Source organism: Somniosus microcephalus, chromosome 23, assembly GCF_052327205.1.
Source record: "Somniosus microcephalus isolate GS21.2 chromosome 23, FLI_Smic_1.0, whole genome shotgun sequence".
Lineage (NCBI taxonomy): Eukaryota > Metazoa > Chordata > Chondrichthyes > Squaliformes > Somniosidae > Somniosus > Somniosus microcephalus.
In genome coordinates this window covers 8,205,255-8,230,041 of record NC_141009.1, presented here as the reverse complement: position 1 = coordinate 8,230,041, position 24,787 = coordinate 8,205,255, and the positions used below count along the sequence as shown (strand labels likewise).

The 24,787-nt window shown below is 47.5% G+C and overlaps 1 protein-coding gene across 1 annotated transcript in view; it reads left to right on the top strand.

Moving 5' to 3' along the window:
- Positions 1–12,076, top strand: part of pip5kl1 (phosphatidylinositol-4-phosphate 5-kinase-like 1) — a 170,258-nt gene extending 158,182 nt beyond the window's left edge. Inside the window, exons 7-10 of the mRNA XM_085965341.1 lie at positions 6,635–6,690; positions 7,948–8,060; positions 10,216–10,378; positions 11,598–12,076. Coding sequence (XP_085821467.1) covers positions 6,635–6,690; positions 7,948–8,060; positions 10,216–10,378; positions 11,598–12,024 — 759 coding nt within the window. The 3' untranslated portion in view covers positions 12,025–12,076. The remainder of the gene's footprint in view (positions 1–6,634; positions 6,691–7,947; positions 8,061–10,215; positions 10,379–11,597) is intronic.
- Positions 12,077–24,787: the final 12,711 nt, after the last annotated feature.

The window sequence follows — 24,787 nt, the reverse complement described above, 5'->3', positions numbered from 1 at the left end:
CACTACACACACAAACGCAGATCTATCCATACAGTGTATAAACAGATATATCCCTGAGTGTATAAATATACATTCATATAATTTGTATATCCTCTTTTCTTAGATTTAATGGTTGTCCCTCTGTTTATGGCAAGCTGTAACATAGTGTGCCGCTAAGGTTACACAATTTCTCTGTTCCCCTAGTAGGTATGGGAGTTTTTAACATTTTAACATTTCTCTTTAACATTTTTTTAGTCGTCCTTTGCTGATTTTTAAAAATTTCCCAATCCTCTGGCCTTTCACTATTCTTTGCAACATTGTATGCTTTTGTTTTCAATTTGATACCATCCTTTACTTCCTTAGTTAGCCATGGATGGTTCATCCTTCTCTTAGAGTCTTTTTTGTTGAAGAAGATTGGAAGAGAAGTGATGGGCGATTTAGATGTAAGCAAGTGTTGGCCTAATAGTGAGCAGGGAGCTGAAGGACACAGGTATCATAGAATCATAGAATGGTTACAGCACTGAAGGAGGCCATTCGGCCCGTCGAGCCTGTGCCGACTCTCAGCTAGTCCCACTCCCCCACCCTCTCCCCGTAGCCCTGCAAATTTAGTTCCTTCAGGTACTTATCCAATTCTCTTTTGACAACCGTTCAACCTAAGAAAAGAGTATATACAAATTATACGAATGTATATTTATACACTCAGGGATATATCTGTTTATACACTGTATGGATAGATCTGTGTTTATGTGTTCAACCATAAATGTTTTTCGATGCTTTGGCAACATAAGATGTACCTTATCGTGCCAATAAAGCGATTTGAATTGAATTGAATTGAAATTGAAAGATAAGATTGAGTCTTCCGCCACCACCCTTTCAGGCAGTACATTCCAGATCTTAACCACTCGCTGCGTAAAAAAGTTTTTTCTTACGTCGTCTTTGAAATGACCAAGTCTCCAGTTAGATGACAACAGGCCGGACCTTGCTGGAAACATCACAGAGTGTTCACGACGCACGCCCTTATTAATGGGCGACTCGGCCAGCAAGTTCAGAGGATTACGAGAGACGCGCCATGAGCCGTGAATCTCCAGAACTCGCTGGTCGATTTACACGCTCCACTGATTGCTTCGCATATACGGCATCTCACCCTCAGCCTCCCCGTTATTGTTAAGAACTTGCTGGATTTGCACATTAATTGCCCGTTAAACTTGCCGCAGAAAGTTAAGTCTAGTAATTAACAGCGCAAGTACTCTTTTAACGTTGTGATAATTATTAATGCAACGCCAATCAACCTCTCCAGCCCAGAAAGGGAACAATTGAAACTGTTCAATCTCATTCCTGCAGGTAGTAAATTGTTGTTAGAGAATTCATTTTTTTAATTTTAAAATTTGTTTTCTTTCTTTTCCTTCCTCTCTTTTTCTCTCTCTCTTCGGCCAATCTTTCTTTCCCTCTCTTTATTTCTCTTTCTGTGTCTGATTTGACTCTAATTCACCCGATTTCCTTCTCCTCTGTTTCTTTCTCAATCCTTAAATCTCATTGCTGAAGAAGCTAGACTGTTGGCCCCATCGTTCACTGGGCAACGGGGCACCCGGGACCCCAGTGAACCGTTCACTGGGCAACGGGGCACCCGGGACCCCAGTGAACCGTTCACTGGGCAACGGGGCACCCGGGACCCCAGTGAACCGTTCACTGGGCAACGGGGCACCCGGGACCCCAGTGAACCGTTCACTGGGCAACGGGGCACCCGGGACCCCAGTGAACCGTTCACTGGGCAACGGGGCACCCGGGACCCCAGTGAACCGTTCACTGGGCAACGGGGCACCCGGGACCCCAGTGAACCGTTCACTGGGCAACGGGGCACCCGGGACCCCAGTGAACCGTTCACTGGGCAACGGGGCACCCGGGACCCCAGTGAACCGTTCACTGGGCAACGGGGCACCCGGGACCCCAGTGAACCGTTCACTGGGCAACGGGGCACCCGGGACCCCAGTGAACCGTTCACTGGGCAACGGGGCACCCGGGACCCCAGTGAACCGTTCACTGGGCAACGGGGCACCCGGGACCCCAGTGAACCGTTCACTGGGCAACGGGGCACCCGGGACCCCAGTGAACCGTTCACTGGGCAACGGGGCACCTGGAACCCCAGTGAACGACGGGACCAACAGTCTAGCTCCTTCACCAAAGGAAAAGGAAGAAAACAAACTTAATTTTTTTTTAATGCAGTTCCAGCAAGTTAGAGGGCAAAAAAATTTTGAGAAGTAAACCGTCCCAAGGCGCTTCACGGGCGCGATTATCAAACAAAATTTGACACCGAGCTACATAAGGAGATATTAGGGCAGAAAGCTTGGTCAATGAGGTAGGTTTTAAGGAGCATCTTAAAGGAGGAGAGAGAGGCGGAGAGGTTTAGGGAGGGAATTCCCGAGCTTGGGGCCCAGGCAGCTGAAGGCACGGCCGCCGATGGTGGAGCGATGAAAATCGGGGATGCTCAACAGGCCAGAATTGGAGGAGCGCAGAGTTCTCGGAGGGTTGTGGGGCTGAAGGAGATTACAGAGTTAGGGAGGGGGCGAGGCCACGGAGGGATTTGAAAACAAGGATGAGAATTTTTAAATCAAGGCACTGCTTAACCGGGAGCCAATGTAGGTCAGTGAGCACAGGGGGCGATGGGTGAACGGGACTTGGTGTGAGTTAGGACACGGGGTAGCAGAGTTTTGGATGCGCTGAAGAAAGGCCCGAGAGAGACAAAAAGGAAAAAAATGAAAGGGAGCTCGAGATAATGGGCTTGGATCGGGAGGGTCTGTACAGGCAGGTTCCCCACTCTCTCCATACGGCCACAAGTTCCCTGCAGGGAGAGCGAGGCGAGTGAGCTGCTCCCTCTGGTGGAGAATGGCAGAATATCAGGCCAGTAAGTTAACTCTCATTTGATGCGGGGAGATCCGGAGGTAATAAAATAACTTGATTTGATCAAAATGGAAGAAAATCGAGATTTAAAGAAAAAACCCCCCCGCAATATTCAAATTGTGACCCAACTTGCAAATGGTTCCTATCACTGAGCTTATCTGGTTTGTTAGTAAGAGCCCCCTGTATTAAGGAATGGAGTAAACAATTAGCACAAACTGGATCTCCAGAGGGATACACATTTAATCCCTCACAGGGCACAAACTGTTAAAACACCCGGGAGGAGAAATTTCCTTGGCTGTTGCCAGGTGTATATTCAGTAAACTTGTACGATAGCAAAATACTGCGGATGCTGGAAATCCGAAATAACAACAGAAAACACTGGAAAAACTCAGCAGGCCAGGCAGCCTCCGTGGAGAGAGAAATAGAGTCAACGTTTCAGTTCTGACGAAGGGTCATCGACCTGAAACGTTAACTCTGTTTCTCTCTCCACGGAGGCTGCCTAACCTGCTGAGTTATTCCAGCGTTTTCTGTTGTTATTTCAGTAAACTTGTGCTTGCTGTTGGAATGAGTGGTGACGTGGAACATTGCATTGGATTTGAGACCAGCTCCTTGTGATCAACTAAATTGAGCCAGAACAGAATCATTGCTGTGGAAGCACTGGCCCCTGGTGGCGAGATCAGGATTGGCAGACTGAGCTTTAGTAAGTTTTTATCGAACCATAGAATGATATTCCAACGCACTCCTGGCCGGCCTCCCACATTCCACCCGACATAAACTTGAGATCATCCAAAACTCGGCTGCCTGTGTCCTAACTCGCACCAAGTCCCATTCACCCATCACCCCTGTGCTCGCTGACCTACATTGGCTCCCGGTTAAGCAGTGCCTCGATTTCAAAATTCTCATCCTTGTTTTCAAATCCCTCCATGGCCTCGCCCCTCCCTATCTCTGTAATCTCCTTCAGCCCCACAACCCTCCGAGATCTCTGCGCTCCTCTAATTCTGGCCTCTTGAGGATCCCTGATTATAATCGCTCAACCATTGGCGGCCGTGCCTTCAGCTGCCTGGGCCCCACGCTCTGGAATTCCCTCCCTAAACCTCTCCGCCTCTCTCTTCTCCTTTAAGACGCTCCTTAAAACCTCCCTCTTTGACCGAGCCTTTGGTCACCTGTCCTAATTTATCCTTATGTGGCTCAGTGTCAAATTTCTTGTCTTATTATACTCCTGTGCAGCGCCTTGGGATGTTTTACTACGTTAAAGGCGCTATATAAATACAAGTTGTTGTTGGTGTTGTTGTTGATACAGTACAGAAGGAGGCCATTCGGCCCATCGTGCCTGTGTCGGCTCTTTGGTAGAGAAGTCCAATTAATCCCACTCCCCCGCTCTTTCCCCAGAGCCCTGCCAATATTTTCCCTTCAGGTATTTATCCAATTCCCTTTTGAAAGTTATTATTGAATCTGCTTCCACCGCCCTTTCAGGCAGCGCGTTCCAGGTCACAACAACTCGCTGCGTAAAAAAAATGTTTCCTCATCTCGCCTCTGGTTATTTTACCAATCACCATAAATCTGTGTCCTCTGGTTATCGGCACTTCTGCCACTGGAAACAGTTTCTCTTTATTTACTCTATCAAAACCCTTCATGATTTTGAACACCTCTATTAAATCTCCTCTTAACCTTCTCTGCTCCAAGGAGAACAACCCCAGCTTCTCCAGTCTCTCCACATAACCGAGTTCCCTCAGCCCCAGTACCATTCTGGTCAATCTCCTCTGCACCCTCTCCTTGACATCCTTCCTAAAGTGTGGGGCCCAAAATTGGACACAAGACTCCAGCTGAGGCTGAACCAGTGATTTATAAAGATTCACCATAACTTCCTGCTTCTGTACTCTCTGCCTCTATTTATAAAGCCAAGGATTCCGTATGCTTTTTTAAACAACTTGTCCTGCCAAAGACTTAAAGGGTCCTTGTAGACCTAAAGGGGGGGGAACAAGTTCAACTTGGACGGTTGCACAAAAGAGGCGGTAGCGATTCGGCGGCTCTTTTTTCACTTGTTGCCGATTCGCAATCACTCACTCTGCGCTCCCGGCATGGCGAGATTACACCCCAAGGGATCTGAACACTTTCTTTATTAAGAGAAATAAATTCATTGGCAGTCGCAGATTTTCTGTGCTGCAGATTGATGGTGGCTCAGGCCTTGTCACCCCGTCTAGATTTCTCTAGCAGAGGGACGGCACAGGCACGATGGGCCGAATGGCCTCCTTCCACGCTGTAAACTGCCGCGGCTCCAAATTGTTCGAATTTTTTTCCCCCGAAGGTGCTGTTAAAATTTGTCGAAGTGCTTGATGTAAGAAAACTACTAGGCACTTGGTCTGTGAATTAAACAAGGCTTTAATCAACTGTTTTTCAACATGGAGGTCTAGTTGTGTCCTTCACTAGTTCCTGTTAAAGAATGCCCTGAGCAAGCTGGGCCCGTGCCCGAGTATTTATACTTTCCCTGGACAGCGCCACCAGCAGGCCGCCCAGTATTATTACATAAGTCATTTCCACATGAATGACAAGATTCATGTCAGCGCTCGTTCAGATCGAGCGACTGTCAGGGTCAGGGACATCATCCCATCCTCTGTGTCTGTTGGGAAAGTCTATCCTGTGATCTGAACAAACAGGCACAGGAAGTTATTAATTTCACTGCATTTGCTTAAAGATTTTTGAGGTTTTTTTTAGACCTGGTTTGCAGGCTGCTGTGGTTCATAAGAGCGTAAGAATTAGGAGCAGGATTCGGCCCCTCGAGCCTGCTCCGCCATTCAATAAGATCATGGCTGATCTTCGACCTCAACTCCACTTTCCCGCCCGATCCCCACATCCCTCGATTCCCCTAGCGTCCAAAAATCTATCTCTCTCCGCCTTGAATAACTCAACGACTGAGCCTCCACAGCTCTCAGAGGTAGAGAATTCCAAAGATTCACCACCCTCTGAGTGAAAAAATTCCTCCTCATCTCAGTCCTAAATGGTCGACCCCTTATCCTGAGACTGTGACCCCTGGTTCTAGACTCTCCAGCCAGGGGGAAACAAACCCTCAGCATCTACCCTGTCAATCCCTCTAAGAATTTTATATGTTTCAATCAGATCACCTCTCATTCTTCTAAACTCCAGAGAGTATAGGCCCAACCTACTCGATATAGGCCTGAGATACTCTGACACATCCCCCGGTATTCTCTGCTGCTCCCACAGTGCTGTTAGGTAAGGAGTTCCAGGATTGTGATCCAGCCATGATGAAGGAGCCATCACTGTGGGAGCACCTTCACTGCACGGACTGCAGCGGTTCAAGGAAAAGGCGGCTCACCGCCACCTTCTCCCGGGCAACTAGGGATGGGCAATAAATGCCGGCCTTGCCAGCAACGCCCACATCCCGAGAATGAATATTTTTTTTAAAAAAAACACAAGATGTTACCGTTAAAAACCTGAATCCTGGAGAGGCCTCTCCTGTCCCATGGCAGGGGAACACGCCAATCAGTTGTTAACGGATTGCTTAATCCGTGAAAGAAAGCAAGACATGCATTTATATAGCGCCTGTCATGACCTCAGGATGTCCCAAAGCGCTTCACAGCCAATGAAGTACTTTTGAAGCATAGTCACTGTTGTAATGTAGGGAAATGCGGCAGCCAGTTTGCGCACAGCGTGGAAATGTGCGGGATTGAAGCACAGGATGGGAGCAGGCCAGGAGGGTTACAGTGCCGTAACTTTCTGAAAACAACATTTCTCTTTTTGACAGAAATACTTCATCATAATGCAGAGCGTGTTTTACCCCGACGAGCGAATAGTCGCCCGGTATGTAATCATTTTAGGAATTATTTTATGCGGCAGAGTAAGTTAAATACTGAACGAACACTCGGTGACAATGTTTGTTTGAAGGTCGACTTTGGTTTGGGTCTCAGTCTGGTCCTGTAACGAACTAACGGCCCAATCAGCTGGTATAAAGACGGTCTCGATCTTGGAAGGAGTGTTCCCGTGGCGGCCTGTCAGAGTGTTAATCATCCCACGAATCCTTACATATTTCACACTGCTCTCCAAATCACTAAAAGTTGCGACACAGGTTAGCAAGGCCATAAAAAAAGCAAACCAAGCACTAGGGTTTATTTCTAGAGGGATAGAATTGAAAAGTAGGGAAGTTATACTAAACCTGTATCGAACCTTGGTTAGACCACACTTGGAGTACTGTGTACAGTTCTGGTCGCCATATTATAAAAAGGATATAGAGGCACAGGAGAGGGTGCAGAGAAGATTTACAAAGATGATACCAGAAATGCGAGGGTATACATATCAGGAAAGGATGAACAGGCTGGGTCTCTTTTCCCTTGAAAAGAGAAAGCTGTGGAGTGACCTAATAGAGGTCTTTAAAATTCTGAAAGGTTTTGATAGAATGGATACAGAGAAAGTGTTTCCACTTGTGGGGAAGAGCAAAACTAGAGGCCATCAATATAAGATAGTCACCAAGAAATCCAATAGGGAATTCAGAAGAAACTCTTTCCCCAGAGAGTGGTGAGAATGTGAAACTCGCTACCACAGGGAGTGGTTGAACCGAATAGTATAGATGCATTTAAGGGGAGGCTGGACAAACATATGAGGGAGAAGGGAATAGAGGGTTATGCTGATAGATTTAGATGAAGAAGGACAGGAGGAGGCTCGAGTGGAGCATAACCACCGGCATGGACTGGTTGGGCCGAATGGCCTGTTTCTGTGCCGTATATCCGATGTAATCCTATGTAAGAACTTGTAGATACAAAAACAACGACATCGCCACCCTACCGGACTGTTAATCAGCCAGCGAATCTTTGCGCTACTGTCCTAGTGAAGAGCGTGAATATACGAAAACAATTTTTAGATTCGGCACCTCCTCTGATAGAACTTAGAATCCCATTCGCTTTTTTTTTTTTAACGGCCCTATCTACCCGAGATGCTGCCTTTTAATGTCCTGTACCCCTACACTTCCCCCCCACCCACATATCCCGCTGCTCCTCCGCAGCACTGAGCTCGCGGGTGTGTGACGGCGATGGCCATGTTCGGTAACGTTACTGTTCTCTCCAGGTACGACATCAAGGGTTGCCAGGTGAGTCGATGGACAGAACCCGCCCCCGAGGGCAGCAACGTCATTGTGGTGCTTAAAGACCTGAACTTCGAGGGGACCACGATCTGCCTGGGTAAGGATGACTTTACATCTTCTTCCAGTCACAAATATTAAATCTGTCTGCAGCTATTTTCACTTCTCTATCGCTAGGATATGAGTCCCATTATACTCAGTTTGTAAGATACGACACCCATTATACTCAGTTTGTAAGATACAAGTCCCATTATACAGTAAACTCTTGTTTAAACGGCACTTAATAATCTGGAATTCTTTAATAACCGGCAAAATAGATAACCGGTAATCTTGACGAATCCATCCAGCGCTCATTTTGTCCGAGTCCGAGTTTCCTGCGATGGTCGAGTTAGTCTGTGGTGTTTATCTTTTTTGTGTTAAAAATTGCCTACCTCTCTGTTATCCGGAATTTTTCATCAACCGGCACCATCCCGGTCCCGTAGGTGCCGGATGCGAAAGAGTTTAATGGGTCTTGTATCTTAAAAACTGAGTTTAATGGGACTCGTATCTTAAAAACTGAGTTTAATGAGACTCGTATCTTAAAAACTGAGTAAAATGAGACTCGTATCTTAAAAACTGAGTATAATGAGACTCGTAGCTTAAAAACTGAGTATAATGAGACTCGTATCTTAAAAACTGAGTATAATGAGACTCGTAACTTAAAAACTGAGTTTAATGGGACTCGTATCTTAAAAACTGAGTATAATGAGACTCGTATCTTAAAAACTGAGTATAATGAGACTCGTATCTTAAAAACTGAGTATAATGAGACTCGTATCTTAAAAACTGAGTATAATGAGACTTGCTTTAAGGTACGAGTCCCATTATACTCAGTTTTTAAGATACGAGTCCCATTATACTCAGTTTGTAAGTTCTTGAATCTCCAAAGATGTGTCTGCAAGACGGTAACTTGTGACTTGTGGGAATCGGCCATGTTCAGTGCTGGTTATCAACACCTAAAACTATTGGAGATGGAGTGAGGTAGAGTTTACTAACTCACCTACAAATGCAATCAGTTATTTGAGGAACTATTTAATATGGGGGTAGCTGCATTTGTGCAGTGAGCTCTCGTTCGCCATGTGTGAGGCGGGAGGCTGGGCCGTGGGATGCCATGTGATCTCGGGTCATGCTGGTGAATCTATTGTACTTGATGATCAACCTGGAATTGGTTGGAGCTCATGGTCAGATCAGAGTTCGGGGGGGGGGGGGGGGGGGTGGTGCGGGAGGGGAAGATATCTTGCTGAGCCAGCTCTGTATTATTCAATCTCGGGATGTGGGCGTCGCTGGCAAGGCCGGCATTTATTGCCCATCCCTAGTTGCCCTGAGAAGGGGGTGGTGGGCCGCCTTCTTCTTGAACCATTAGCGGTTTTGATACCACAGAGTGTCTCGCTGGGCCATTTCAGAGGGGCAGTTAAGAGTCAGCCACGTTGGTGTGGGACTGGAGTCACCTATAGGCCCAGACCGGGGTAAGGACGGCAGGTTTCCCTCCCTGAAGAGACATTGGGAAACCAGGTTTTTTTTTTACAGCAATCCGACAGCTTCACGGTCACTTTTGCTGACACCAGCTTTTATATTTCCAGGTTGTTTCTTTAAACTGAGGTCAAATTCTCAAACCGTAGGAAGTACAATGACCCCAACCCTCCCCCTCCCCCTCCCCCATCATCTGGTGGGAACCGGTAAGCCCGGCTGAGGAGAATGGAATCCCTTTCACACGTTGGGATCACATGGGAAATGTATATTTCGCTGCAGCTCATCAGCAGCGATTATCAAACAAAATCTGACACCGAGCCACATAAGGAGATATTAGGGACAGGTGACCAAGCTTGGTCAGAGAGGTAGATTTTAAGGAGCGTCTTAAAGGAGGAGGGAGAGAGGCAGAGAGGTTTAGAGAGGGAATTCCAGAGCTTGGGGCCCAGACAAATGAAGGCACGGCCGCCAATGGCGGAGTGATGGATAGCAGGAGATGGACAAGAAGCCAGAATTGGAGGAACGCAGAGATCTCATAGGGCTGGAGGAGGTTGCAGAGAAGGGGCGAGGCCATGGAGGGGTTTGAACACGAGGAGGGGAATGATCAAGTCCTGAGCGATCCGGCAGAGGAGTGGGAGTCCCGCCCGAGCCCTCCCCGGTTGTGTTAGCTCCAGCGATTTCTGGCTGTGACGAGGTTTTATTTTTGTTCTCGCTGTGCTATTCTGGATTCCCCAAACTTCCTGTTCCAGATCAGCAACGGACCTGGCTCCTTCGGCAAATGAACGTTGACACGGAGTTTCTCAAAGGACTCAACGTTCTGGACTACAGCCTCCTGGTGGCCCACCAGCCCCTCCACCTAGACGAGCGTCGCCAGAGCTGGTCGTTTGCCAACATCATTCTCCGCACTAAGAAGTAAGCAGGTTTACCGGAACGGGCCAGCCCCAGGGTGCGGCCATCGCCCTCTGGCGCTAACTAGCCATCCCATAATTAGGCTGGGCGTAAAGTATCAAATACAGGAAACTCTTGGGTATCCGGCACCGACGGGACCGACGTGTTGCCGGTTGATCAAAAATTCCGGATGACGGAGAGGGTTATCTACCGAGGCTATTTTTAACAAAGAAAAATAAAAAAATCAAGAAATGTGCAGTATACAGTAATTGGGTACTCACCTACAGAATGTTGTGTTAAATGGATGGTGGAAGATGCTTGATTAAGTACAGTCCTGCCAGTTGAGGGTAATGCAATGCAATGACTACCAGCAGCGTGGGAGACACACAGTACCCCTGTAAAATGGCGGATCAGAGGAGACTACCGGCAGCGCGGGAGAGTCAGACTCCTGTTACAGGGGTAGTGAGGTGTTCCGACTTCCGACAGTGCCAAGAAGCCGAGTAGTGGCAGTTTGGAGAACTACCCCCACTGACTAACTCGGCCACCGCGGGAGACTTGGACTCAGACTCGGCAACATTGCTGGTTATTGAGGTGTTGTTTTCGGAGTGAGAATTTTGCCGGTTAATAGAGAATTCCGGATAATTTAGGTGCCGTTTAAACGAGAGTTTCCTGTAACCAGATCCGATACAGGCAGCGGTGGGCCGAGTGGCCTCCTTCTGTGCTGTACGATTCTGTGGTAACGATTGGTGATGTGTTCCTGCTCTTCCTTTAGGTGTCGGCTGTGGGCGGCACCCTCGCTTCTGAGTCAGAAGGTTGTGGGTTCAAGTCCCACTCCAGGGACTTGTGCACAAAAATCCAGGCTGACACTCCCAGTGCAGTGCTGAGGGAGTGCTGCACTGTCGGAGGTGCCGTCTTTCGGGTGAGACGTTAAACCGAGGCCCCGTCTGCTCTCTCAGGTGGACGTAAAAGATCCCCTGGCACTATTTGGAAGACGAGCAGGGGAGTTATCCCCGGTGTCCTGGCCAATATTTATTCCTCAATCAACATAACAAAAAATAGATTATCTGGCCATTATCGCATTGCTGTTTGTGGGAGCTTGCTGTGCACCAATTGGCCACATTTCCCACATTACAACAGTGATCACACTTCACAAAAAGTACCTCGTTGGCTGTGAAGGGTTTTGGGATGTCCTGAGGTGGTGAAAGACGCTGTAGAAATGTCTCTTTCTCTGTGTCTCTCGCAGGTCGATGACCAGTGGAAGCAGCCCCAGTGCCTCCATGGGGACCCCGGTTCCGGGGCTGGTGGAGGAGGAGTCGGCGGTGCTGGTGTCCGAGACCGTGAGCGGCACGGGCGAGTGCCGGGTCAAGGAGATCCCCAAGGTGTCGCTGGCCTCGGCAGACAGCGGCGGCGGGTCGGAGCTGGAGCTGGTCGACGCGGCGGCCCAGAACCGCCGGCTGCTGCCCAACTACAAGAACTCTCTGCACGTCATCGACGGGGCCCAGTCCCGCTACTTCGTGGGCATCATCGACGTCTTCACCGTCTACGGCTTCCGCAAAAAGCTGGAGCACCTGTGGAAGTCCATCCGGTACCGAGGCCAGTCCTTCTCCACCGTCAACCCTGACAAATATGCCAAGCGACTGTGCCAGTGGGCTGAAGCTCACACGGCCTAGGATGCCAGGGGGTGGGGTGGGGTGGGGGGGAGGAGTGGGCGAGAGCTGGGATCTTTAGAGTGAGAGAGTAGGTGGAGGGAGGAGGGGGGAACACGCTCCCCTCTAAGTGAGTGTAGTCGATGACCTGACGGAAAGTCACAGGTGGGGTGGGCTCCCAAGGGGGCGGGGGGGGGACGAGCAACCTCGTCAGTCGGGTGAGATGAGGCTCGGGTGGAGTGTGAACGCCAGGCATAGACCAGTAGGGGGATGGGGGGGCGGGCCGGAACTGGCCACCAAAATTCTTATGTAAACCCTTGGCGTAAAGTCGGTGCCAACACTGCGCTGCTGGAGTGAATCAGCATCTGAACAAAAGCCAACATCGCTGGTCGCCACGCAGCAAAACCGGCCGTCCCTTGCATGATCCTGTAGGCTGCCTTAACCGCTAGCAGACAGGAGAGCTTCACTATTGAGCCCTAGGCATAGTATCCGCAACTAATTACTCTTCCCTCACATGTATAAAGGATGATTTTCTATTGCTGTATATAATAAATCAGCAGCCCAGGACCCGCGGGGTCAACTCTCGCTACACAACCCCCGATCTCCAAGCTTCGCCGTGTCTTGTCTAAAAATGGGGCACAGGCCATCGAAGGGTTAAGCGTGTGGCCGCCCACTCAGTGCATCATTGTTAGCAGTGAAAGGATTCCCTCCAATTCCTGCGTCTCCATTGATGCCGGGAGTAATTCTATACCAGGACAGAGTCACAAGCTAACGCCAGACCCAGTACCAGAGCAGGGTGGGAGGGGGGGTGCGCAGGGCGGGTGCTGGGGAGTTAGGACAGTGACAGGATCCGGGATCAGGCTCGAGCTTTTCTGAGGATCGATTGTAAACCTCAATAGCGGAATGCCTCTCTGGAACGAGGCGCAGGAGTTAAGTGGTTACAATTCATGTCTCATGTTTGAAAGTGAGACTTTTGAGGGGAGATGTCCTGAGTCCTCGCTCGCGACCATCCCATAATCTCCAGTGCAGGCGAGGACAAGCAGAACCTGATCTGTTGTCTCCATTTTAACACTTCAGAAGTGACAAAGGAACCAGAGGGGAGATGAGGAGAATTATTTTTACGCAGCGAGTTGTTGTGATCTGGAATGCTCCGCCTGAAAGGGCGGTGGAAGCAGATTCAATAGTAACTTTCTAAAAGGAATTGGATAAATACTTGAAGGGGAAATTTGCAGGGCTCTGGGGAAAGAGCAGGGGGGTGGGTGGGACCAATTGGAGAGCTCATTCAAAGAGCCGGCACAGGCACGATGGGCCGAATGGCCTCCTCCTGTGCTGTATGATTCTAAGTTTCTGGTTAAAAGGCAGACTACCTGGTGCAAAACTGGACAAGTGGCAGCTCCACACCAGGAGTGAACTGGCAGCGCGGAGAAGCTGACACCGGTCCTGTTTACACTCGTATCGGGAGTGACTGTTCTAGCTCAGGCTGCAGAGCCCATTGAATGAACGCACTTGGATTAGGGAGAGAGGGCAAGGGGTTAATGATCAGAGCTGCCCTGTTAGTATTCCAGCCTGACAGTGGGGCAGTACTGATGGCACCTTGGGCTGGCTGAGCCCATTCCGTTTACAAGATGGATCCATCCAATGGATCCGGTCGTTGTCCTCAGTCCAGGATACGTCATTTCAGTGCACTTTTAGTGTACATATTCCAGTTGTCTCTATCTTTCCCCTAAATGAGTCTGGTCCCGATGGGTTTAATGCAGTCACAGTGGGGATCTTGCATTCCAGAGCAGGAGAGCTGCAATGAGCTAATGGGGAGGTTGGGTGGAAGTGAGCAGAACCCAGTCAGTCAGCAAGCCTAAAGTGCCAGGCCTACCGCCCCCCAAAAAATGGAAAATGACAGAAATGCACAACATCTGAAAAGCCGGGTTAATGTTCCAGGTGAAGACCCTTCCATCAGCATTGCAAGCTGAAAGATAAGCGGGCTCTTGAAACTGTGACTTATACTGCACCCCCATAGAACCACATGACTTGTAATACACCCCCATTGAATCACGTGACTTATACTGCACCCCCATAGAACCACATGACTTGTAATACACCCCCATTGAATCACGTGACTTATACTGCACCCCCATAGAACCACATGACTTGTAATACACCCCCATTGAATCACATGACTTATACTGCACCCCCATAGAACCACATGACTTGTAATACACCCCCATTGAATCACATGACTTATACTGCACCCCCATAGAACCACATGACTTGTAATGCACCCCCATTGAATCATGTGACTTATACTGCACCCCCATAGAACCACATGACTTGTAATACACCCCCATTGAATCACATGACTTATACTGCACCCCCATAGAACCACATGACTTGTAATGCACCCCCATTGAACCACGTGACTTATACTGCACCCCAATAGAACTGCCAGCTATACCGCACCCCACTTGGATCACAACATATCATCACTCCCTTAGCAAAGAGGTCAGTAACCGGGGGGCTTAGATTTAAAGTAATCAGTAGAAGGACTAGAGGGGAGTTGAGGAGAATTTTTTTTCACCCAGAGGGTGGTGGGGGTCTGGAACTCACTGTCTGAAAGGGTGGTAGAGGCAGAAACCCTCATCACATTTAAAAAGTACTTGGATACGCACTTGAAGTGCCGTAACCTACAGGGCTACGGACCAAGAGCTGGACAGTGGGATTAGGCTGAGGATAGCTCTTTTTCGGCCGGCACAGACATGATGGGCCAAATGGCCTCCTTCTGCACGATAAATTTCTATGATTCTATAAACTGCACCCCAATTGGGCCACGTATTTTGTACGAACACTCCCATAGAACCGTATGTCTCGTAATACACCCCCTTTGAACCATGTGACTTGTAATAGGCTTTCATTCAACCTTAGGACATGTAATAATCCACAGAACCAAGTGATTTGTAAGGGGTCTGTTTAGCTCAGTTGGGAGCACTCTTGACTCTGAGCCGGAGGGTTGTGGGTCCAGGACTTGAGGGTTTATTACATTTGTAAAATATGAAAACTCAGGTGTCATATATACTGGATTCACACTGTGCAAATAACTGATTTAATAAATTGTATAATACTTGAAAATGTAAATGCTAAATCCGGTTAATAAAATGATTTTTCCAGTCCTACCCTGTTATTGTTCTCACGCATTCTGGTGCAATGGTCACTGTGAATCTGACCTAAAAAAGACTTGCATTTCTATAGCGCCTCTCACCATCTGAGGACGTCCCAAAGTGCTTTGAAGCACTTTTTGAAGTGTAGTCACTGTTGTAATGTAGGAAACGCAGCAGCCAATTTGCACACAGCAAGGTTCCACAAACAGCAATGAGATAATGACCGGATAATCTGTTTTAGTGATGTTGATTGAGGGATAAATATTGGCCCAGGACACCGGGGAGAACTCCCCTGCTCTTCTTCGAAATAGTGCTGCGGGATCTTTTACATCCACCTGAGAGGGCACCTTGTGTTTTGCACGCCGCACGGGTCCCATGAACTCGGAAATTGGGTCGACTAGGCCTGTAGTCACTAGAGTTTAGAAGAATGAGAGGGGATCTCATTGAAACGTATAAAATTCTGACAGGGCTAGACAGACTGGATGCAGGGAGGATGTTTCCCCTGGCTGGGGGGTCTAGAATGAGGTGTCACAGTATCAGGATACGGGGTAAGGCATTTAGGACTGAGATGAGGAGAAATTTCTTCACTCAGAGGGTGGTGAACCTGTGGAATTCTCTACCACAGAAGGCTGTGGAGGCCAAGTCACTGAATATATTTAAGAAAGAAATAGATAGATTTCTAGATACAAAAGGCATCAAGGGGTATGGGGAGAGAGCAGGAATATGGTATTGAGATAGAGGATCAGCCATGATCATATTGAAGGGCGGAGCAGGCTCGAAGGGCCAAATGGCTTACTCCTGCTCATTTTTTTTTCTATAAAATGCCTCTGACTGATAATACTTGTACATTACAGGGCGCATCCATTCATTGCTATACCAGCACTTTTTTTATTCCTTCATGGGATGTGGCGTCGCTGGCAAGGCCAATACTTATTGCCCATCCCTAATTGCCCTTGAGAACCGCTGCAGTCCGTGTGGTGAAGGTACTCCCACAGTGCTGTTAGGGAGGGAGTTCCAGGATTTTGACCCAGCGATGATGAAGGAGCGGCCGATATACTTCTAAGTCAGGATGGTGTGTGACTTGGAGGGGAACTTGGAGGTGATGGTGTTCCCATGCGCCTGCTGCCCTTGTCCTTCTAGGTGGAAGAGGTTGCGGGTTTGGGAGGTGTAATGTCCGTGCGTAATTGAGACACGGACTGCAGAAGTTGGTTATAACAGGTGTTTACTGAATGGAGACAAAACTGGAACTACTATATAAAGTTACTGCACAGGCTTATATATAGGGGTGGTCACTACTGGTACTGCAGTATACAGGGGCTGCAGAATATAGTTCCTTCTTCAAGGTACATACACTACAATTCCTCCCCTTTTAGCTAAACAGTACATAACATTCGATTAATAATTAAATAACATATTTACAATTACAGTTGCTATATACATTATCTGAAGTTAATCAATTATAAATTCAGTCTTTGAGGAGGCTTCCTGATTCTGTCCGGATAACGCCTCTTTGGGGTATCAGGTTCTTCTGGCAAAGTTGATTCGGGATCAACATCGTTGTTTGGTTCGTCTGCTTCCAATATCACCGATTCTGAGGTAGATGCAATTGGTACTTCGGTTTCATCACCAGGTGTATAGGATCGTGGTGTAGATTTGACGTTTTCCAGTGACTCTAGAATCTGGTCAGCATGACGTCTTACAATGCTCTCTCCAACGTCCACGGTATACATTAGAGGTCCTTGCCGTGTGCAGATCGTTCCTGGCTGCCATTTCTCTGTGCGGTAGTCCCGGGCCAAAACTGGTTGACCTATCTTGAAACTCCTGGTTGGCCTTTCATTCATATTCTGAAACTGCCTGTTCTCCACATCTCTTCTGATGTTTGGCTTAACCAAATCCAAGCGGCATCTTAGTCTTCAATTAAAGAACATCATGGCTGGAGTTTGGTTGGTAACCGCATGTGTCGCATTCTGGTAGGCAAACAAGAAGTTATCCATCTTGTGTTGTAGGGGTATGTCTTCATTACACATTGCCTTGATAGCCTTCTTGAATGTTTGAACGAACCTCTCAGCCAATCCATTGGTGGCTGGATGATATGGGGCGGATGTGTAATGCTTAACACCATTGTTCTTTAAGAACCTCCGGAACTCTTCAGACACAAACTGTGGTCCATTGTCGGAGCAAATCTGTTCAGGCAGCCCATTTCTGGCAAATATGGTTCGTAAGACTGTGATAGTTTTTTCTGTGGTGGTTGAGGACATTTTTATTACCTCTGGCCACTTTGAATGTGCATCCACCGCAATTAAAAACATCGAGTCCATAAATGGACCAGCAAAATCAACGTGTACCCTTTGCCATGGGGATGAGGGCCACTCCCATGAATGTAAAGGGGCTTGTGGTGGGGCGTTTTGGACCTTCTGGCATCCTGTACAGCTCTTGGTCATCTCTTCGATTTCTCTATCGATTCCCGGCCACCACACAAACGCTCTGGCTAAGTTCTTCATTTTTACCCCTCCCAGATGACCCTCATTGAGCACTCTATCCTTCAATTTGGGTGGAATTACTACTCTGGATCCACACATCAAGGTTCCTCTGCACACTGACAGCTGTTCTCTTCTCGGCGAGAATGCTGGCAGCAGTGGTTCGCCATGTGCTGGCCATCCCTTCACCATTAAATCATAGACCTTGGAGAGTGTCGTATCATTTCGTGTTTCCTTTTCTATGTTTGCATTCATCACAGGTAGACATTCGACTATGGTCGAGTGGAATATCTCCACAGGATCCACTGCAGGTGCTTCTTCCACCGTCGGCAACGGTAGGCGCGACAATCCATCAGCATTCCCATGCTGTTTAGTTCCTTTGTACTCGATGTCATATTGGTGTGCCCCTAGGAAAAGGGACCACCTCTATAGCCGTTGTGCTGTCATTATCGGGATGCCCTTCTTAGGGTTGAAAATGGAGACAAGAGGTTGATGATCAGTTAGTAGAGTAAATATCTGTCCGTGCAGGTAGTGATTGAACTTCTTCACCCCCCACACCAGGCGGAGGGCCTCTCTGTCAATCTGGGCATAGTTACGCTCGGCTGCAGTTAACAAGCGTGACGCAAAAGCTATCGGCCTCTCTGAACCATCAAGGGATTTATGTGACAGTACCGCTCCAACGCCGTAGGGAGACGCATCATACGCCAGTCTTATCGGTAGTGATGGGTTGTAGTGAGCCAATACTTCTCTTGAAGTGATCAGGCCTTTACACTTCTGAAAGGCCCGCTTACATTCAATCGCTCCATTTCTATGCTACTCCAGTTTGTAGCGGGGCATTCAGAATTGTGGACAAATTCGGCAAAAACTTATGGTAGTAAGGGGGGCACGGTGGCATAGTGGTTAGCACTGTTGCCTCACAGCGCCAGGGACCCGGGTTCAAATCTGGCCTCGGGCGACTGTCTGTGTGGAGTTTGCACATTCTCCCTGTGTCTGCGTGGGTTTCCTCCGGGTGCTCCGGTTTCCTCCCACAGTCCAAAGATGTGCAGGTTAGGTTGATTTGGCTATGATAAATTGACCCTTAGTGTTAGGGGATTAAATACATGTGGTTACAGGGATAGGGTGGGATATGTGTCGGTGCAGGCTCGATGGGCCGAAATGGCCTCTATCTGCACTGTAGATTCTGTGATTCTGTGATTCTGTGTAATTCACCAATCCGAGGAATGACCTCAGTTGCGACACATTTTCAGGCGCTGGAGCCTTAACTACTGCTTCAATTTTGTCAGGAGACTTATGCAACCCCTCTTAATCAATCACGTGGCCACAATACGATATTTGTTTCTTAAAAAACTCGCACTTGGGGCGATTGGCTCGTAGCCCATGTTCTCTTAGTCTAGTGAGCACCTGCTCTAGGTTGGCAAGGTGTTCACTGTCATTTTCACCTGTCACTAGGACGTCGTCCAAGTAACACTGAGTCCCCGGAATCCCTTGCAGGACTTGTTCCATCGCTCTTTGCCATATAGCCGGAGCTGATGCTACTCTGAATACCAGTCGATTGTACTGGTAAAGACCTTTGAGTGTTTATCGTGAGATACTTCCTAGAGGACTCTTCAACCTCTATCTGCAAATATGCTTGCGCTAGGTCAATTTTTGTAAAACGTTTCCCTCCAGATAGTGAGGCGAAAATATCTTCTATCCCCGGGAGAGGATACTGTACTGTGTGAAAGACTGGGTTCACAGTCACCTTGAAGTCCCCACAGATGCGAACCTTCCTTGGCTCCTCAGACTTATTGTTTAACATTTTCTTCATGACAGGAACGATGGGTGTCGCCCACTCGCTCCAGTCTACCTTAGATAACACGCCTGCATTCTCCAGCTCTGTCTCGACGGCTGGGCGAATTGCATACGGTACCGGTCTTGCTTTGAAAAACTTGTGAATTGCATACTCTTCTATTTTTATCGAGGCGGTTACGCCTTTAAGAGTTCCCAGTCCTTGTTGAAATACCTCTTTAGCGTTAGCTAAGATTGTTGACAATCGGCCAGGTGTGACGTCGTCATCCTTTTTACCAGCCACTGTCAGTGCCTGAATGGAGTGCCAGTCTAAACTTATCTTTCTGATCCATTCATGTCCCAATAACGGTGGTCCACCATCTTGCAGTATGTACAGATACAATTTCTGTATTTCCTTGCTGTTGTATTCGACAGGCACCCTTATTTTCCCTCTGGGGTATACTTTCTGCCCCGTATATGTCTTTAAGACAATGGACATGTCTTTCAAGGGTATGTGTGAGAATAGCCGCTCGTAGTCTCGTCGATTCATGACGGTCAGGGCTGATCCTGTATCCAATTCCATTTTGACTTGGGACCCTGCTATCGTGAGGGTGACCCAAATGGTTCGGTGATCCTCTTTTGCGATTACGTTGTGTAGTTTGAGACAGCTTAGTCTCTTGTTCCCGGATTCACTATCGCTCTTCTGGTCTTCGGAACTACTGTCCGTCATCTTTTGTACTTTCCTGTACTGTTCCTTAGTAGTCTTTTTGTTGTCGTTAGTCTTCTTCCTGGACCTGCAAACTCGTGCAATGTGTCCCATCTTTCCGCATTGCCTGCATGTTTTGTCCTTGGACCAGCAGTCCTTCTGGTCATGGGTTGTTCTGCCGCAGCGATAACATTTTTCAAATCCCCATGTCATTTCATGGGTGCCGTATTCCTGTGGCTTTTGCTGTATTTCCACAGCTCCCCTTGCTGCTGCTTCGTACGATACTGCCACGCTGAAAGCCTTATCTAGCGTCAGCTCTTTCTCTGAGAGTAACCTCTTCTGGGTTCCTTCATTCAGGAGTCCACAGACAAATTTGTCCCGTAGGGTATCTGCCAGTCCTGCTCTGAACTGGCAGTGCTTTGATAGCTTAATGATAATCATAATCATAATCAACTTTATTGTCATTGTTAGTGCACAAGTGCAGTACAACGAAATGTAGGCTTGCGGCTCCCGAGAGTGTACATTTAGATTAAGACATTTAAACATTCAACATACATTTGGCTTGTAATACATTAACATAAACATAACCATAATAAAGTGCATTGGCAGATGTGCAGGCTTTAGAGTTTATTTGTGGAGTTCAGTAGGATGACAGCCCTGGGAAAGAAGCTTGTGTAGTTCCGTAAGGTAATCAGCATTGCTCTCATCTTTATGCTGATTTCTCTTGTGGAATTTAAATCTTTCTGCTATCAGCAGTGGTGTAGGATTTAGGTGTTCCTGTAGGATATCAACAATTTCATTAAAACTCTTCGCCATCGGTTTGACTGGAGTGATCAGGTTCCGCAATAGGCCGTACGTTCTTGCGCCCATTAAGTTTAGTAGTACCGATGCCTTTTTCTCAAATCTTCGAATTCGATGAATCAGAGGGCGGTTGCCCACGGTCGACGCCCGTTTCTTCTGTTTGTTTTTTTTTCTTTTTGGATTTCTTCCTTCTGGCTTCGACCTCTAATAACTTCGCTTCAGGGAAGTTCTTGGGGAGGAGTGACCTGTACCAAGGGGACGGTCTACACCTGAACTGTGAGGGAGCCGATGTCCTCGGGGTAATATTTTCTAGGGCGGTTCGGGAGGATTTAAACTAATTTGGCAGGGGGATGGGAACCTAGGTAGTGGAAAAGAGGGAAGTCATATGAAGTCAGAAATAGATGGTAGAAAGGTGAGAAGCAATAAGCAAAGGAGAGAAACACAAAGGGCCAAACTAATTCATAATGAGAGTGTGAAAAAAGCAAGCCTGAAGGCTTTGTATCTTAATGCTAGAAGCATTAGGAACAAGGTGGATGAATTAGTTGTGGAAATAGAGGTAAACAAGTATGATTTGATTGGGATTACAGAAACGTGGCTGCAGGGTGGGCAAGGCTGGGAACTTAACATCCAGGGATATACAATATTTAGGAAGGATCGGCAAAAAGGTAGGGGAGGTGGGGTAGCATTGCTGGTAAAGGAGGGGATTAATGCAATGGAAAGGAAGGATATTAACTCGGATGAAACGGAATCTGTATGGGTAGAAATGAGAAATAGCAAGGGGAGGAAAACGTTAGTGGGTGTGATATATAGGCCTCCAAATAGTAATATGGAGGTGAGGGAAGGCATAAAAAGGGAAATTAGAGAAGCGTGCGATAAGAGCACAGCTGTCATCATGGGTGACTTTAATTTACATATTGATTGGACTACCCAAATTAGTAAAAATTCTGAGGAGGAGGAATTCCTGGAATGTTTTCGGGACGGTTATCTGGACCAATATGTCGAGGAGCCGACTCGAGATCAGGCCATTTTAGACTGGGTATTGTGCAATGAGAAGGGACTTATCAGCAATCTTCTTGTACGAGGCCCCTTGGGTCAGAGCGATCATAATATGATCGAGCTCTCAGTCGAGATGGAGAGTGAGGAAATTGAATCAGAGACTAAGGTCCAGAACTTAAATAAAGGGAATTACGAGGGTATGAGACGGGAATTGGGTAAGATTGATTGGGTGGTGTTTCTGGGGGGATTGACAGTGGATAGACAATGGCAAGCATTCAAAGATAGAATGGAAGAATTCCAGAACATGTTTATACCGGTTTGGCATAAAAATAAACCTAAAAAGGTGACTCAACCGTGGATAACGAGGGAAATTAGGGACAGCATAAAATCAAAAAAAAGGGCATATCAACTGGCAAAAAAAAGCACCAGACCGGAAGATTGGGGGCAGTACAGGATACAGCAAAAGAGGACAAAGGGATTAATCAGGAAGGGGAAAATAGAATACGAAAGTAAACTTGCAGCAAACATAAAGACAGACTGCAAAAGCTTTTATCGGTATATCAGGAGGAAAAGACTGGTAAAATCCCAAGTCGGTCCCTTGCAGTCCGATTCGGGAGAATATATAATGGAGAATAAGGAAATGGCAGACCAATTAAACTCATACTTTGGTTCTGTATTCACAAAGGAGGACACAAATAACCTCCCAGGAATATCGGCAAACATAGGGACTAATGAGAGGGAGGAGCTGACAGAAATTAGTATCTCTAGGGATATGGTGTTGGGTAAGTTGAGGGGACTGAAGGCCGACAAATCCCCGGGGCCTGATAAACTACATCCTAGGGTACTTAAGGAGGTGGCCCTGGAGATAGCAGATGCTCTAAGGATCATCTTCCGGAACTCCATTGACTCGGGAACAGTACCCGTGGATTGGAGGGTAGCTAATGTTACCCCAATATTTAAAAAGGGGGCTAGAGAGAAAGCAGGGAATTATAGACCAGTAAGCCTTACATCGGTTGTGGGCAAAATGCTAGAGTCCATTATTAAGGATAAAATAGCGGAGCACTTGACAAATGGGGAAAGGATCGGACAGAGTCAACATGGATTTACAAAGGGTAAATCGTGTTTGACTAATCTGCTGGAATTTTTTGAGGAAGTAACTGGTAAAATAGATGGGGGAGAGCCAGTGGATGTGGTGTACCTTGACTTCCAGAAAGCCTTCGATAAGGTTCCACACAAAAGATTATCATGCAAAATTAAGGCTCATGGGATTGGGGGCAAAGTATTAACGTGGATAGAGAACTGGCTGGCGGATAGAAAACAGAGAGTTGGAATAAACGGCTCATTTTCGGAGTGGCAGGCAGTGACCAGCGGGGTGCCGCAAGGATCTGTCCTGGGACCCCAGCTGTTCACAATATATATAAATGATCTGGATCAGGGAATTGGATGCAATATTTCCAAATTCGCTGACGACACTAAACTAGGAGGAGGGGTGGGCTCTGATGAGGATGTCAGGAGGCTACAGTGCGATTTGGACAGGTTGGGGGAATGGGCGGATACGTGGCAGATGCACTATAATGTGGATAAATGCGAGGTTATCCACTTTGGGGGTAAAAACAGGAGGGTAGATTATTATCTAAATGGCAATAGATTGGGAGATGGGGAAGTGCAGAGGGACCTGGGTGTTCTTGTGCACCAGTCACTGAAGGAGAGCATGCAGGTGCAACAGGCGATTAAGAAGGCAAATGGTATGTTGGCCTTCATATCAAGGGGGTTCGAGTATAGGAATAGGGATACCTTACTACAGCTGTACAAGGTGCTGGTGAGACCGCATCTGGAGTATTGTGTACAGTTTTGGTCGCCCCATCTGCGGAAGGATGTTCTTGCCATGGAAAGAGTGCAACGGCGATTCACCAGGCTGATACCTGGAATGGCGGGAATGACCTACGAAGAGAGATTAAATAGTTTGGGCTTGTACTCACTGGAGTTTAGAAGATTGAGAGGGGATCTCATCGAAACATATAAAATTATGGCAGGCCTGGACAGGCTGAATTCAGAGAGAATGTTTCCAATGGCCGGGGAGCACAGAACCAGGGGCCACAGTCTAAAAATAGCGGGCAAATCATTTAAAACAGAGATGAGGAAGAATTTCTTCACTCAAAGAGTGGTGAGCCTGTGGAATTCCCTGCCACAGAGGGCTGTGAAGGCTAATTCAATAAATATTTTCAAGAGAGAATTGGATATATTTCTGAAGGCTAAGGGGATTAAGGGTTACGGAGAAAAGGCGGGGACGGGGTACTGAACTGGTAAGATCAGCTATGATCTCAGACGAAGATCAGCCATGATCTCATTGAATGGCGGAGCAGGCTCAAAGGGCCGAATGGCCTACTCCTGTTCCTATCTCTATGTTTCTATGTTTCTATCCCCATGAGGTGGTGCAGAACTGTAGGTAAGTTCGGATCTGTTCGTCACCAATGTAATGTCCGTGTGTAATTGAGACACGGACTGCAGAAGTTGGTTATACCAGGTGTTTACTGAATGGAGACAAAACTGGAACTACTATACAAAGTTACTACACAGGCTTATATACAGGGGTGGTCACTACTGGTACTGCAGTATACAGGGGCTGCAGAATATAGTTCCTTCTTCAAGGTACATACACTACAGGAGGTGCTGTCGAAGAAGCCTTGGCGAGTTGCTGCAGTGCATCTTGTAGATGGTACACACTGCAGCCACGGTACACCGGTGGTGGAGGGAGTGAATGTTTAAGATGGTGGGCGGGGAGCCAATCAAGCATGACAGGGGCTCATCCATTCATTATTAGCAGGAAGCTTGAAGCCAGCTGTCTACCCCAGTGGTGCACAGATACGTCTTTGTCAGGTGAACTTCCGAAG